General features: G+C 36.8%; 1 protein-coding gene across 8 annotated transcripts in view; it reads right to left on the reverse strand.

Annotated features, from left to right (window-relative positions):
• The window catches only part of LOC143348188 (nucleolysin TIAR), a 647,185-nt gene that overhangs the window by 99,238 nt on the left and 529,937 nt on the right, over positions 1-18,010 (reverse strand). For all 8 annotated transcript variants that reach the window (XM_076778154.1, XM_076778153.1, XM_076778160.1 and 5 more), the window contains one exon: positions 10,527-10,614. In XM_076778154.1, the coding sequence (XP_076634269.1) occupies positions 10,527-10,614 (88 nt within the window). The remainder of the gene's footprint in view (positions 1-10,526; positions 10,615-18,010) is intronic.

Below are 18,010 nucleotides of genomic sequence, written 5' to 3' on the forward strand. Positions count from 1 at the left end.
CGAAAGTAGAAGACCGGAGTCGTGGAAAACGCTTTTCAAATGTTCTTCTCGAAATGGCCCCCGAATACAGCTGCTGTTTCTTGCCGGGCGTAAAGAAGTACGGAAACGGTGGCATCGGGAAGATAAAAAAGCGCGACTGCTTTGGTTCGCTGATCGTCGCCGTTGCAAGGAGGGCGTGTAAAGAGGTGTCGAGGGGATGGAGGTTGGTGGAAGAAGTAAGGAGTAGTTGGAAAAGTTGACAGCCTCCGAAAGTTTCGACACCCTGTAGGGAAAGCGACGGCTCGATTAGTTTGCAAACGACCGTACTTTTGCTCGAGATCTTTATCCGTAAAAGTACGAACAACTTTTGCGTGTTATCGGCTAGATAGAACCGAGGGATAGACTAGTTCAATTGTAATGCCCGGACATAATAATTCAGCTTTCACTGTCTCCTCGCGTTATTCCTTTTCTTTTTTTTTTTCCTCCAATTTCTATCGGTCGACCAGCTCGACGCCTTTACAGATCGAAGTTTCTTAATTGTAGCGATACAGCTACAAGTTTTCAAATACGAACTTGACGAAATGGCTTCGCTAAAGAAGAACTAAAATGGTGGAGAGGATTCGTAATATATTCGATAAGTTCAACAATTTTTATTTCGCGTCGTAAATAGTATGTTTCCACCGGAGTGTGAAAAGGGCCATTTTTGTAACATTTTTCTTATTTCGTTTACGCAAAAAAGGAATAGACTGCTTTAATGATATAATTAGAGTGACTCTTAACATACTTACTCGATGATAAGTTAACAATTTTTACTCGTTTCGTGTCGTAAATAATATCTTTGCAACAAGTATGTTGAAAGAGCCATTATTTTTACGTTTCTCTTATTTTGTTCGCGGAAGGAAGGAATAGATTGCTTTGATGACAAGCATAATTAAAGTGTTTTGTAACATACTTGATAATAAATTCAAAATTTTCACTTGTTTCGCGTCGTAAGTAATATCTTTTCCACCAGAGTGTCGAAAGGGCCACTTTTGTGACATTTCTCGTTGTTTAGTTCGCGAAAGGAAGGAATAGATTGTTTTAAAGGGAATAAGGTTATTAGCTGAGAGCAAGTGATCCTCCGGGATAAATGAGCGCCGACAAACGTAACCAAGCCAAACAGGCAAGTCGGATGCAAATGGCAATAAAACGAAGGAAGAGTTCCATCGGAAACTGCCGGTTCGTAACGACGGCGCGTGGAAACAGACCGTGCATTTTCGGCAACAGCTCGTAATGCACGGCCGCGAATGGAAGCTAGGGGATAACTTTAGTAGCCGGATGTCTGGTCCGACCTTGCGATCGGCCGAGAAGTTTCGCGACGATATACTTGCCGCTGTGTTGAACTCGGCCGCGTTCAATCGAGCATTAACGAACAACGACCAACCTCTGCCACCGAATCTGACGATCGGTGGAGCAGTCCATGCCTGATTAACGTAACTTTCATAAAGATGAATCCTCGAGACCTTCCAACGACCAAAAATCGTCAAATTGTGTCCTATTTGAAAGGTACAATTTTGATAAAATTCTAGTTTAAATTTCATCTCTAGATGACTCCTCTAGACCTAACTATCAAAAATGGTTAATATTGTATCCTATTAGAAAGGTTCAATCTTGATAAAATTTTAGTTCAAATTTCATCCCTATATTTCATTTGGTTCAGAAGTTATTCTCATCTGATCATTCAAATCTGATCAACGTGACGTTTATAAAGATGACTCCTCGAGTCCTAACTATCAAAAATGGTTAATATTGTGTGTTATTAGAAAGGTTCAATTTTGACATAATTTCACTTCAAATTTCATCCCTGTATCTCTTTTGATTCAGAAGTTATTACAAAAATTATATAACTGAAAGTACACGTTAAATATGCATATAATTTTCCTCATTTTTTAGTCTCTCCCAGCGTAATTCCACTAATAAAAATTGTGCCTTTTAATACCGATGACATAAAGTCATTTATTAGCCAAAAGTATCTGTTTGCAACGCGTAAACGTTATTTAATACGAGCCCCCATTGCCCCTGGATTGGAAGAGTTATAACGTTTCATGCGGACCGTGTATTTTGGGGAACCCGGTACAACGTTAGACCGTTAATATCAGAGCTTGATCTCAGCCAGAGAACCAAAGCTCGCTTTCAGGTTTAAATGGCGGCTAAGTAATCTCCACGCTCGTTTCTCTCTCGCCCTTCACCCTTAACCACTCTTCACCGTTACGCGCAACGACTAATACGTGTAACTGCACCTTGCGGTTACCACCGCCACCGCCGATGTATAGGCAAATACCGCCGCTAGATCTTCTGTGTATCTTACTTCCGGTGTCCCCTTCTTCCCGCGTAAATCAACCCATACACGCGGAGGATTATTGAAAGTCTATCCACGTATACGCGCGTTTGATCAACCGTTTGCTGGGCTTTTTCGCGGAAATTAGACAAAATTTGTGGCCAAACGGCAAACCTCGACCTCGCGTGGGCCATTTTAACGCTCCTCATTCGCATACCGACCATAAATTTCGCGCCACTACGTTTGCAGGCGCTCCAAGATGTTTGCTTTTGTTTGTTATTTCGTTTGGAGCTGTATTTTGCATCATTTTACGATCATTTGTCAATAGTTTTTATCAATTCTTTGCATTACGATGGACATATAATCTATATCTGTTGAATGCAGATTACGAGAATATTACAAATAAATCGTCCTCTTATCTTACATAAAACATTGTTTAACACAAATAGAATATTAAATCCTCTCCCAATTTCGCGACATTATGTTTGCAAGAGTTTTAGGATGTTTACTCTTGTTTGTTGATTCGTTTGAAGCTGTATTTTGAGTCATTTCACGAACATTTTTCAATAGTTTTTATCGATTCTTTTCATTACGGTAGAAATATAATTTACATTTGTTACATACATTAGTAGATTACAAAGACATTATAAGTAAATGGTTTTGTCTTACATAAAACACTGTTTAACACAAATACAATATTAAATCCTTATCCAAATTTCGTGTCATTACGTTTGCAGGCGTTCTAAGCCGTTTGCTCATGTTCGCCGTTTCGTTTGAAGCTGTATTTCGTATCATTTCTCGATCAATGATTAGCAAATTTCGAAGATATGATAAATAAATGGTCTTCCCTTACACGTAACATTGTCCAAACATAATATTAAATCTTTGTCCCAATAATTCCAGAGGTGTACTATAATTTTGTCCAGCAGTGGAGGTAGGGTGGGGAAAGGAAGGCATTAGGTCGATGGTGGTATCGCGAGTTCGGGAAAAGTATAACGAGCGGCGGGCGACGCGTCCCTAAGCGCCGTGGAACACATGGCCGTATCCGAGATTTCGTTATTAATATTTAACTGCACTGGAAAGATTAAAAAGTTTCAGGAATTTTAATATACTCGCTCCCGGGGGAGTCGTTTCCAAGCGGAGACCGCTGCCAGACGCACACGGCCGAGTTTTCCCCTGGCCTCGCTGATAAATGTGTGCGGTCCACCTTTCGCGCGCACAAATATCCGCGAGTTATGCCATTGCAAAAAGTGCATGATCGCGCACGGCGTGCCCGTGGAGTCATTTTACAGTCAATGACCTTCTGGAAACGGAAACGAAATGAAAAACCACGAATTGGGGGAACAAATCGCGTGTCGTGGACGCGTTTATGACAAATATTTTGGATTATCGTTGCGTCAAGGCGAAGAAAATATAAAGAACAAAAGGTATGAACACGTCCTGTGAGAGCATCTAGAATGCTATTTTAAAAACCACAATTTGTCACTCTACTTCTTAACCTCGTTGACGTACAATTTAATTTCAAATAATTCGTCAAACGTATACTATTTAATTTTGTTTATTTACTATTCAACACCTCATAAATGTAAAAATATGTTGATTTTAATGTATAAAATTTTATGACGAGTGAGTAGCCTCATGATTGTGAAACTTGACATAAAGAATTGTAGTCAGACTCGTTATTGTACGCCAAGGGATTAAAGACACTTCGAGCTTCATATAATTTATTCCAGCACGATATTTGCTTACGAAGCTGTAATTTTTCGATTAAAATTCGCTCCCATAATTTTGATCGTGAATGAAAACGTTTGATCGCGTTTTAAAGTAATCACAGTGTTATGGATTTGTATTGCAACGTCAGACAATGGTTTCATCGCTAGAGCGAATAATAATCGTAAAGCTTGTTCAAAATATATCAATGCAGGGCCGTGGTAATGTCTTTTTAACGCCCGGCGGAATTTATTGCTGCAACTTAACACAGAGGAAAACCTCGAAATATTTATCACAAAAGTTTTCGCGTCTAATGTACGCCACCGTGAAACCGAAGAAACTCGGTTGTGGCTGGTCGTGTACCTTTAAACGTTATTTACAAATGTACGGGGCCACGGTAAAAAATTATTTCTACGATCTATAACGGGGAGTGTAAACTATTTGTGAAATAAGTATTACTATTTATTTGCCCTTCGATACAGAGAACAACGGTATTAGAGAACAGAGAACGAGAAAGAAAATATGTCCAGGCGTTAAATTATTGGGGCAGAGTAATAAATTTGATCAAATTACATTAATTAAACACGGAGTAGAAGGTGTTACGTAAATTCATAACTGCGATATAATAATTCCACGGAATCATTCCACCTGAACAGTCATGCAACTTTCTTGGCAACGTGACAATTTAAATTGGAAACTTCGTCGCTAACTTTCGCGCTAGTAACAAGCGTGGAACGTCCATAAAATGACATTCGAGGGAATGATATACGCAACGATAAAGGATATAGTAACATTCCTTTATGGTTTTCCTCCATCCAGGATTCCGTACTATCTTTTGCCCCTTCCTAATTTATAAATCTTCCACGACTAGCAATTTCAAATTATCGTTTACTTTCTAGTTACAATTTCTCCAGCCCAACGTCTCCAACAGAACGTTTAATAATTCTTTCGTTTATTCTTAGAAGTTTTCAAGCTATCTCTCTAACCAAATTTTTACGATCATATTTACAGAGAAAGCACTATTCAATCCTTTGTAGCCCAAAGTATATTAGATTTCTGGAGAAAATAATACGATACGATATAAATTGTTTACATTCGTTTCCATTGTAATGCAAAATGACACGAATGCTATGAGATTCATATATTATCATGCATTCAATTCTATATAATTATTATTTTTTGAAATTATTATACAATTTAATGGCTCCTTGGTTTATTGAGTATTTTCATTTTATTTTGTCTTTGAGTATTTAAAAATTTCTTTCAGCCGGCACATTATACTATAACATTCAAATTTATAAGCCACATTATCATGCACTTAATTCTATATAGTTTTTATTTTTTGAAATTATTATCCGATTTAATGTACGTAATAACTAACTGGTTCATTGAATATTTTCATTTTATTTTTATCTTTCTGTATTTAAAAATTCCTTTCAGCTAGCAGATTGCTTTTTACTGTTGACGAACACGTGAAACTAAGTTTCTACGAGCATATTTCCGAAGAAAGGATTATTCAACCCCCTACAGACCAAATTATGTTTTGTTCCCGGAGAAAATAATGCAACACGACGGGATATAAATTGTAACACCTAATTGAATCTTCCAGTGGCAATTATTTCGGATCGAATACGAGACATCCGCCTTGGATCGATCGTGGGAGAACCGAATTCTAGGGAAAACGAACTAGTTCTCGCGCGAGGGGCATACAATTAACCCGAAGTGTTTGCCATGGTAAGAAAAGCAGTTTGCGGCGCACGCCGGTCAAGGAAAAGCCGGGAAAAAGGAATTCTGGGTAGAGGGTGCATAGACGGATGGGGGCGGGCAGTCGCAGGGAGGAGGGGGAGGGTAGTGAGGGTTTCGTGGACGGAGGATGAGGCAGGGGCCGCTCGGAAAACAAAATAAAAGAGGAAAACCGCTGGCAATTTTTCACTAGCTTTTTAAAGCGCGGCTTAGGTACTCCTGGAAGCGAGTTTCGAATCGATTTTTCCAGGAGAGACCCATTTTTCCTGGCGTCTCCTTGTGCCAAGCGATGCGAACTGTACCTACTTCCAGCTGTTTCGCCGTCGAACACGAATGTCACGCTAAGTTCGGATTTTAGATAGAAGCGTACGATCTTGGAACTTACCGCTGGATTTTCCTGTCAAACGAATGCTTTTCGAGATACGCGGGGATTTCGGAGATTAAGAGTACCCGGGGAAATGTCAGGGTTTAAACGAGCATGCTCTTCTTTTCCTCCTTTTGACGGAGGAACACGTATGAAAGCCCTATTTCACGATCCGGACACGCGTATCCGGATATATACGCGCATTATTCGAGATTAGTGCTTTTAATCCTCTTAAGGCTACTCTCATTATTTTGTCGCAGTGCCCGGATTTATGCTGTGTACAGCTAACGCCGACGTTTTATTTCATCTACGCGGATTAATTTCGGAATTCCGCGAGACGCGCGACATGTGCATCTGGAGGGATATCGATATTTCTGAGCAATGCTCGGGAAACGGTTCATTTTATCGACGGAAAATCCTGTTAGCGCGCACTACGCGAACCCTCGCTTTCGAGTAACGCTCCTCGCCCTCGACTCTTGCGTTAATCGCGTTAAACGTACGATTTTATGCTGCGACGACCAATGGACAAAAATCGTATATGCATCTGATGCATTTAAATCTTATTCAAATGTTATTCGTCTTTAAAAAAACACGTTCTTTCATTAATACGAATCGATTTTTCCTCGTTCGTATTTGGAAGGATATTTTAACATGCAAAATATTCGCGTATATACTTGTTACTTTATATAATCATTTCATAAATTAAACCCAAACCTAACCCAGACAAAAATCGTAGATGCATTTGATGTATTTAAATCTTATTCAAATGTTATTCGTCTTTAAAAAAACACGTTCTTTCATTAATACGAATCGATTTTTCCTCGTTCGTACTTGGAAAGATATTTTAACATGGAAAATATTCGCATGCATACTTGTTACTTTATATAATCATTTCATAAATTAAATCCAGAGTTAACCCAAACCTAACCTAACGCAATAGGCAAAAATCGTAGATGCATTTAAATCTTATTCAAATGTTATTCGTCTTTAAAAAAAGCACGTTCTTTCATTAATACGAATCGATTTTTCCTCGTTCGTACTTGGAAGGATATTTTAATATGGAAAATATTCACCTACGTACTTGTTACTTCATTTAATTATTTCATAAAATCAATTTTCATAATCCCAATTTTTAACTGTTGTCGACTTCAATTTAATCTGTAGTTGAAAAATAAAATTGTATAAAAAGAATAATAGTAACATGAAATAATCAAGTGGTATTCATCGAAGAATTTCATACAGTATAATTACAAATTATCACCAAATTTCGTACAGCATAATTACTCGATAATTTGTATAACATAAATTCGTTAATTGCAATTGAGAAAATTCTGGATTATACTTACGACATTACTTTATATAATTATTTCATAAATTCAGTTTTCATAATCCCAATTTTTAACCGTTGTCAATTGCAATTTAATCTGTAGTTGAAAAATAAAATTGTACAAAAAGGATAATGGTAACATGAAATAATCAGGTGATATTCATCGAAGAATTTCATTGATAATTTGTAAAACATAAATTGATTACCATTCAATGTTCTTTTAAACTCGTTAATTGCAGTTAAAATAATTGAATCGCTGTCAACTTCAATTTAATCTATAGCTGAAAAATGGGAAAGATAAAATTGTATAAAATAATTAGACGATATTCATTGAAGTATTTCACTGTCACAAGATTTTGTAAATTCTCGTTGAAAAACATAAATCGGCTACCATTTGATATTTTCCAAATCCGTTAATTGCAACCGAGAAAATTAATTGTATTTACGAACACGTTGCCAACAATGAGTTACCAATTTTATAAGATACAAATCGAGGCTGGACACGTTCAATCATAATGGAAAGGTTCTTAAAATAAAAGCACTAGATAAGAGAGTATTCGAGGTGTGGTCGAACTAACGTGATATATAGTAGTATGATAACGGATATGTTTTCAAAATGATGAGATACGACGATAATAAACTCCAAAACCTTTCGAACTCTATTAAAACTCCTAATTTAATTTTTCCAATAAAATATCATTATAAGAACTTGTTTCTTAAATGTTAAAATTTTATGTTTAACTTTCGATACTGATATTTTTCAGAAAAACAGAAGTGAACTTATAATATCATTATAAATATCATTATAAGAACTTGATTTTTGTAATATCATATAAATATATAGCTTATAACACTTATAATATCATTATAAATATCATGAATATCATTGTAAGAACTTGTTTCTTTTATTTATAATATTTATAACGATATTGTAAGTTCACGTCTGTTTTTCTAAAAAATATCAAGCAGCGTCGAATGTTAAACATAAAATTTTCATAATGGGTCGTCTCCAACGATCAGTATATTTTACAATACGACGGGTAAATAATAATTAGATGCAAAAGTAATCAGCATGAAAATAATAAGCAGGTAAACTTAACGCATCGAAACGGTTTTTGCGTGGTTCGTTTTACGAACGTGAAATTTTCGATCAATATGCGACTGGTAACGTTGAAATATCAGGTAACGGTTAATATCATTTATGATTCTGCCATGAAATCCCAGGTGAAATACATTTTGCGGGGACGCGATAACAAAATACACATACACTTTGATGTATGTGATTTTACGAATGAAAGCGCGACGAATACTTAAACTGGCGCCTGCGTACGAGAAAAATATCTCACGTTGCGATGATAAATTAAACGTATGCGACATCGACGTTCGTATGAATTTATGCTCGAAACACGGGTGTGCGATTTGTTTTATTCCCGTATCATTCATCGCTCGGAACGACCGTCGGTCGGATCAATGATTCGAATTCGTTAAATGTATGCACCGAGAACTTTTTATTCCCCATTAAACTGTACTGCAGTTACAACTCTCCTGGTCGTCAAATTTCACCGTTCGGTTTGAAATTTCGCGGAAATAGGTTTACACCATTTCCTTTCGATGAATTAATCCTCTCACGGAATCGACTTCGCGTCGTTACGAAGACCGTAAAAGATAACGAAATTGCATCTTGAATTCGCCTAACAGCCAATCAAAAGAACGCGATCACCTTTTATCGGTATTTCCTCGAAAACTTTTATATAAAACTCTGATTTTACGAAGATTCTAACGCCCCCGATATAATTTGTTTCCACGAATATAAGTGCATCAAATATACAAGGAATTACTTTTTTTAACACTGACAAAAATAAAGCAACCTACGAATGACCTCTAAAAAATCGGTAGGAAATTTTTTTTTAGTTTTTCAAGGTATGTTACGAATCGATACGACCACTGAGAGTATTATCGGTTGTGGATCTATCGATCGGTGCATGGAAAGGAGGTATCCACGATTTGTAAGTTAGACGGGTCACGAAAAGATAAACAATATTACAGTCCGCGACGTTGCATCGTGGAGCATCGAGTGATGGCGACTCGTAAAAGATCGTAACTCGAGGAACCGGTTGGAGTCGTTAAAGTGGCAATAAACCCGCAAAATCTGCACGGTTAATAAAACGAAATATTCAGATTTTGCTTCGAAAGCGTTTCCTTCGGACTGGATTAGATGAATTTAATACGAATGCTATCACTTTCCTCTGGGAAAGGGATGAAACATAACCGATAGTAAAATTCTTATAAAATATAGAACCTTCCCTCCATTTTTAAAAATTTCCTTTATCGAAATTTGAATCTCGTACGAGGTAGTAAACGATAAAGTTTGATATTTGTATAAAGATAATGAATAATAAATTCTATCTCTCGATAGCTCAGATGAACAGGTTTGATAGAAATCGTTACTGCAATAGTAAATACTTAGAATATTGTTATTACAAAAATAAATTCCTTATAAATTATGGAACCATTTGACAATTTTTAACAATTTCCTTTATCGAAATTTTAATCTAGTACGAGGTAGTCAACGATAAAGTTTGATATTTGTATAAAGATAATGAATAATAAATTCCATCTCTCGATAGCTCAGATGAACAAGTTTTATAGAAATCGTTACTGCAATAGTAAATATTTAGAATATTGTTATTACAATAGTAAAATCCTCATAAATTATAGAACCATTTGACAATTTTTAACAATTTTTTTAATTGAAATTTTAGTCTCTTACGAGGTAGTCAACGATAAAGTCCTAAAACTAAAGTCTGAATTAACAAATTCTTGTCGATGACCAAGTGTGATAAAGATCGTTACTGTGATTCCAACTTACAAGAAAAATAAAACTAGCAAAACGACTTACCGGTCTCGTTTGAATCGTGGTACAAGAGAAATCAAGATTTGACTGCCCGAGCTTTTCAACCACAGCACGGTTGGTTAACATTGCATGCAGGAAAGATCGTTGTACGCATTATATCGCTATATTATCACTCTTATACCACGAAGAGAACGGTAAGTCGTCTTTAATGAGCGAGATTAAGAGGACTTACGAGATTTCGCCGAAGGGAGCGAAGGCTTCCCTCAAGGTCTGCGTCTCGATCTCCGGGCTCAGATCTCCTACGAATATGTGGTAGTGTTCTGGAAACACACGTAATACAATCGTCAGAGAATGGTCTGCAGAGAAAAGAAACGCGATCAAAACAGTGGCGATCGTTGCAACAAATTCTATTCGAAATCCTTGTCGTAACAAGTATTTCGAAACGCACAATTTATAACAAATCCCTTTATAGTTGGTCATAGTAATTAATATCACTCTGAAAATACAGTAATTAAGTTAGAAATGAAAATCAAGTTCATTTTATAATTGCTATTTATTTTATTATCGCTATTACTTCTAAATAGAAGAGTTATAATTAATTTACTTTCGCAACAATTCCCGCCATTACGGTGGAAACAAAGCGGCAACAGCGTTGCTCCGATGGCCACGTTGCCCGTTATTTTTCGTATTAATTTGGCTTCGGAATTGTAACAATTTCAACCGCATTTTTAAACTTCAAAATCAGAAGCAAATTATTGTTTAGCCCGCCTTTAAATATTCAACGCAACGTTGCGTTATGGAGCCGCTGGAGCAGCGGGCGAACACGGAATTGAACGCGAGGGCAAGCATGTTTCCAGTGTTTCTGTTAAAACTGCAGAAGTAATTTAGCGTGGCTATTCCTGCCAGATACATTAAATAGTATTCCAACAATGTGCCCCGACAGTTCTTGCTTTGTTAGTCAACTTGATAATGGAAGAAACCTTGCTTCGAACTTTGTTTTCTTAAATGGAATAATATTTCGTATCATTTAGCGCAACATTGGTTTAAACGAAATTTTAATTGTAATATTGTGGATGGTGGCATTACAATTGAAATTGAAGTGTCCAAAATTCGAAATTCAATAGATGGAGTAACTTTTTAATTTAAATGTCATTCTACTTTATACATATATGTTAAAATTGGTTAACATTTAGCGAACGAAAAGATTTAGAAAAATAGAAGGTTATTAATATGTAGGTTAATTGCAAATAATTGAAAGTATTTTTCGGGAATACATTAATATCGAAAGTAAATTAATATCATTTAGCGTAACATTAGTTTAGACGAAATTTTAATTGTAATATTGTAGATGGTGGCGTTACAATTGAAATTGAAGTGTCCAAAATTCGAAATTCAATAGATGGAGTAACTTTTTAATTTAAATGTCATTCTACTTTATACATATATGTTAAAATTGGTTAACATTCAGCGAACGAAAAGATTTAGAAAAATAGAAACTGTAGGTTAATTGCAAATAATTGAAAGTATTTTTCGGGAATAAATTAATATCGAACGATAGAGAAGAAAATACATAATACTGTACCGCAATACGAAAGAGTTCAGTTCGAATAATTCCAGCTACGATACCGAACGTGCCATTGTAAACGAACAGTTAATATTATAGACAAACATGTATCTCCAATTAAATTTATTGCCGGGGAGAAATATAAAATTGATTCCCAAATAAGCCCAGCGTCCATACCGGTGTATTACAACGGAATTAGATCATGTGGGATGCAGCGGCGAATAAAATTAATGGATTGCAGTTGATATTAAATTAGGTGACAATGGCCATTAATCTGCTCCCGTAAACGGCAGTACAAATAATCGGGGCTGTACGCGATTATCCGACAACTCAAATACATTATCGAGACGGAATTCGAGGAGTTAGCATAAACGGCCCAGAGATACTGTTGACACTGATTTTATCGATAAGCTATCGATTACTTTTTCTACAGCCGTTTGTGTCGGACGATTTTTAGGCATCGAATCACATTTACTTTTCTGAGATATACATTTACGCGAAACTATTTAGCTTTGTTATTGGCACAAACGGGGTATACGAGTAGACCTCGCATCCAATGTATTTTTTCGGCCCATTTTTCTGGGGATCTAGAGCCCCATTACCAACCGGTTACAGAAACGAACATAAGAGGAAGTGGGACGGAAAATGAAATTGCAGAAATTTTATTGTTTTTTAACGGAACGAAAGCTGTACGGTCCAGAATTGGGTATCAATCGATTAATTCCACTGAAAATATAAAATCATTCTATTTTACGACTTTCACCCGTCATATTTAGGTCTTATGCATATATAAATGTATTTGTCCCCTTATTTTGTTCTTGTCTTTAACGTTGCTTGTTGTATATCTCATGCTCTTGTCCATATTTATTTTATGTCACTGCTTTGCCTATGCCCATTTTTTTCTCAAAACTGCGTAGGATTTCGGGGGTATGTCTACTCACCAAAAATGATTGTAATTGACCCATATAACCAGAAATAATTTTTCCAGAATGATTTCAAACTTTTTAATTTCGTCGAAAAATTTAGGCACCTACCCCCTGTCGATTTTTCTTAAAAATTGGTTTTTGATTTTTAATAAATTTGTTTGACGCTGTACGGAAATGTTGTTTAATACTTTTTTGTAGGTACCCATGAGCTCTACTTTAGAAAAAAGTTTCACTGAAATATATTCACTATTGTAGGAGTTATGGCCGTTTGAATATTGGACCACTTTCATGGGGTTTTTTTCATTTTGCGGGGTCAAGGACCAACTTTTCGAATATTTTTGCGATTTGTATATATTCTCCATCAAATTACGCGTAGTTTGTTTTTTTAAACATTAAAATCGTCCAATCCGTTCAGAAGTTATGACGTTTTGAACATACTCGTGAATTTTCAGTAGAACGTCTAAACGAATGGTCAGACATGAAATTTTCGGTAATGAATTTTTTTCTTGAAACTGCGTAAGATTCTGGGAGTATGTTTATTTACCAAAAATGATTGCAATTGACCCCCGCAACCGAAAATAATTTTTTTCGGAATGATTTGAAAAAATTTAGGCACCTACCCCCTGTCAATTTTTCTTAAAAATTCGTTTTGGATTTGTAATAAATTTGACGCTGTACGGAAATGTTGTTTAATACTTTTCTGTAGGTATCCATGAGCTCTACTACATAAATAAATTTCAATGAAATGCATTCACTACTGTAGGAGACCATTAAAATCAAGTACTTCTTCCTCGAATCCCCAAAGCTGTACGAAGCGCCAGAATTCATATGCAAGGTGGGTATGCATTAGTGTGTGTAAGTGGAGGGTCAGTTTCCTTCGGGCTCCGGTCTGCCGACTGATAATACTAGATTGCGTTTGTCAATCCCTCCCATAGTCAAATCACATGTATTTGCGCATCCACTACAGCAGTCTGTCCATCAATACTAATTCCAATATAACACGTAACATATATATATAATGTGTAACAAGTAGAAACGATTAGTTTCTTTCCACCACGATGAAAGAAGGCCTCTCAACGTCTCAAAGTCCGAAGGATCGAATCTCGGGTGGTTCGAGAAAGTCGCATACGATTGTAAAACCATACCCATCGAAAAAACGGGTTACGGTACACACAGAATGGTCGCGTGTCAGCTGTGTGGTGACCCACATTTCCCATCGTGGAACGTAAGCTTATAGGCACCACGTGTGCACCGATGCACCGCGGGGTCTGGAAGCGACCAACCAAACCGAGATTCGATTCTGTTCAGCCCGGTAGGTTTTCGTCGCACGAAGAATTAATAGAGGTCTCCATGTTGGTAGCGTGGCTTCCATCCCGTGGCCGTGGCTTTTCCATTCCCTTCTGCAGAAGCGTGCGTGCAACTCGACCCCCTCGCAATCCTCCTAAATCAACGTTTTACCGTTGCCTCGCGAAATTAAGAAAATCCTTGATCTACGAGCCATCCCGCGCTCGATCCCTGATCTATGGAATTGCTCGGACTTTTATGCGTCTCTCCTCGCATTGTCCTGCTTGAATAGATCTGATTTCTGTCCTGCTAGAATTCCATTCTTGCCCCTACCGTATAGAAATGTCCCGCGACGTCCGATGGAATTGTATTATACGAATTTTCTGCGATGCATATTGCGACCCAGAAACTCTCCGCTCGAAATTGCCAGTTTATCTTGCGAAGTTGACCCGACGTTGTTTCGACTTTTTGTAATTTCTGACCCGATGTGCAATAAAATTCTTATTTATTTTTCGAACGTTAACGATCGGCTACCTTTTTACAAACGTTTTAACGGGTCCCTTAGACATTTTCCTCGACCGAGGGCACTTTTCTTTCCATTCGGTTTGAATTCGTAGCTTTGGCCGTACGTTTCAAGAGTATCCACGATTTATTTCCTGTACAAGAATGTTGAAAACTATGGTAGTTAAAGTAATTTAATGTTTGTAATTCTTCCACCGATACTTAACGAGCTGCAAAAATGGACAGGTGATTTACGCGAAACGTTGCAATTCTGCTTAATTCACGCAATGTGCTAAAAGAAAGTTTTTAAATACACAATAAAATGAAAATACTCAATGAACCAGTTAGCTATTACATCGAAACGCATGATATTTTTAAAAAATGCATGATAATGTGGCTTATAAATTTGAATATTACAGTATTCATGTAATTTTGCATCACAATGAAAATGTTGATTTAAAATTTCTCGTCGCGTGTATTTGTGCAATCCCATCGAAATTCGTGGGTTTAACGAAATCGAGAAATAATATATAACGAATTTATTCGAAAATTACTATCCGCTGGAATATCGTAAAGGAAACCGAAAATAGAAGGTTGTAATTGTAATTAAAGCAGAATGTGTTGGTTGGCGGGTATATAACGACCGCGCGTGGAAGGGTATCGTGCAGAGACAGTGCAGCAATGTGGTTCTACCAGCCTTATTTCACAACGTATTCACGATTTCCATTGGCGATTTCCCAGGATCATAGCGATCATCGTAATAATAATGTCGTTTATATGCAGTATCTGTGTTACCGCCACCGTGAACATCGATGACGGTGACAATAATAAAGCTGTGCCACAATTTCGCCCTCAAATGAGAATCATCATCCCGGCGGGATGGACCAGGAGGTAGATGGAGATAACGAGGAGCTTGCCAGCAATAATAAACGATGCCTTCGGTTTATTGAAAATTCGGTTCTCCGTTTATAACGCTTCTAATGGGTGTACACAACTTTTAATGGCGAAATTTGTCTGGTCGGGTTAATTATATTCTGTATGCAGGGAACAGATTCCTCATCATTTTTACTCGAAATAGTTTTCGGTACCATCGAGTTTCTAAAAATATTCCGGTGGGTCGATTCGAATGGCTCATTCTCTACGTCAGTGTTTCCCAAAGTGGGTTCCATGAAATAATTTTGGGGTTCCGCGAGACAAGTTGTGATATAACATTAAAATAAGATTAGCTGCAATATTTTCATAGAAACGCATTAAATTAAACTATTAAACAAATTCAGTCAAATTTTTTTGCCAAAGGCATTGTTTATCTGTCGTTTCAAAGTCGTTTATTCTAATGATCAGCTCATTAGATCCGAACTATTCTAATCCCGCCATGATCCGTAAAATATTTCTTAAAGGTTCCACAAGAAAAAAAGTTTGGGAGACCCTGCTGTACGTTGTTAAATTATTTTGTAATATCAGTTATGTAGGTGTACTACTCTTGTACCGCATCATACTATATGAGATTATATTCTATATTATTGTCTACGTTGGTTCTTGTCTATTAATGATTAGAAATGCTATCTGTACACTCAAGGGTTTTTTATTTGTTATTATTAGTATTATGTGAAATGCTCTTCAGTCCAAAAAGATAGGACACTGTATGAGTATAATGTTTAACTTTTGAAACAATCTATTGCTTTTACTCCACGATATTTTTCGATTGACATTGTTGCAAACAACCCATTTTTCATCTCCAATTATCAATCTTTTTAAAACCGAAAATCGCAGATGTTAATGCATTGCGTTAACACTAAACCTAGTGCGACCGGTCAAATGATCATTTTTAAAATTTCGTTTAGAATTTCTAACACACAATATTAGTTTGGCGCCATTTAACTTCAAGACTTTCCTTATAGTACATGTACAATTTTACAATATTCACTTCTATTTTTATTCTTTGTTTTCTGAGAAAAATATGTAGCAGTAATGGTTTATGTTTGAACTGGACAAAATTTGGTATCAAATTCTGGTTAGCTTTCGATGTAAATAGGAAATACATGTATAGCAAATACGAAAGGAGAGAATTTACAGTTTCCACTGTTTTAGAACAGTCTATCAACGCGTATTAAAATAGTTAAACTTTAGAAGCATGCAGTTTCGAAACTACTAGTGTTTTATTAATTATTAAGCCATCGTTAGCAGCGGCAAAGTCTCCCCTTTAGAATGGCTTTTGAATTTTGTCGATTCGACTTTCCGTTCTCGAGATATCGTAATTTATGTAAAAGGTAATTTTTTAAATTCCGCTGTCTCTCGTTCGACGCCTCAGAAAAGCCTATTAATGCGTATTAAAAATCATAAATCTTTAGACGCCTGCAGTTCCGAAACTACTAGTGCTTTTGCTATAATTGAGCCATTGTTAGCGGCGGCAAAGTCTCCCCTTTAAAATGGCTTTTCAATTTTGTCGATCGGACTTTCCGTTCTCGAGATATCGTAATTTATGTAAAAGGTAATTTTTTAAATTCCGCTGTCTCTCGCTCGACGCCTCAGAAAGGTCTATTCACGCGTATTAAAAATCATAAATCTTTAGACGCCTGCAGTTCCGAAACAACTAGTGTTTTATTAATTATTAAGGCATTGTTAGGAGCGGCAAAGCCTCCCCTTTAGAATGGCTTTTGGTTTTTGTCGATCGGACTTTCCGTTCTCGAGATATCGTAATTTATGTAAAAGGTAATTTTTTAAATTCCGCTGTCTCTCGCTCGACGCCTCAGAAAGGCCTATTAATGCGTATTAAAAATCATAAAACTTTAGACGCCTGCAGTTCCAAAACTACTAGTGCTTTTGCCATAATTGAGCCATCGTTAGCAGCGGCAAAGCCTCCCCTTTAAAATGGTTTTTGGTTTTTGTCGATCGGACTTTCCGTTCTCGAGATATCGTAATTTATGTAAAAGGTAATTTTTCTTAATTCGACTATCTCTGTCTTCGTCTAGCGGAGTCGGAGCTCTTTGTCTTACGTGCGTGGTGCTGACCTACCTCGCGTACGTGACTCTCGTGACCTAGTGGCGGCGTAGTATTTCCAAGAATTTACTACGCACTGTGTACTATCTACGCGCGCACGACATCAATGAACTCGCGAGCGCAACTACGAAACGTAAACAAATCCTATCTCCGAAACTAACCATCCGATCGACTTGAAACTAAAATCGCTATATCTCCGGAACTAATTGAGCTATCGACTCGTACGAACGCTCATTTTAAAGGGCATTTCATCCTCTATCCAATGACTATACCAGCTACTATAATTTTTGCTGTCTTCTATGTTTATTTTCACATTTACTTTGACGCCACATACCCAAAGTAGTTTCAGCACTTACTATTGATCATACGATTGATGTAGAATAAAACTGGACTATTGTTTATTTAATTGAAAATGAATTTAAGTTTGTATACAGGGTGTTTGCA

The sequence above is a fragment of the Colletes latitarsis genome, chromosome 11 (genome assembly GCF_051014445.1).
Source record: "Colletes latitarsis isolate SP2378_abdomen chromosome 11, iyColLati1, whole genome shotgun sequence".
NCBI classification, from domain to species: Eukaryota; Metazoa; Arthropoda; class Insecta; order Hymenoptera; family Colletidae; genus Colletes; species Colletes latitarsis.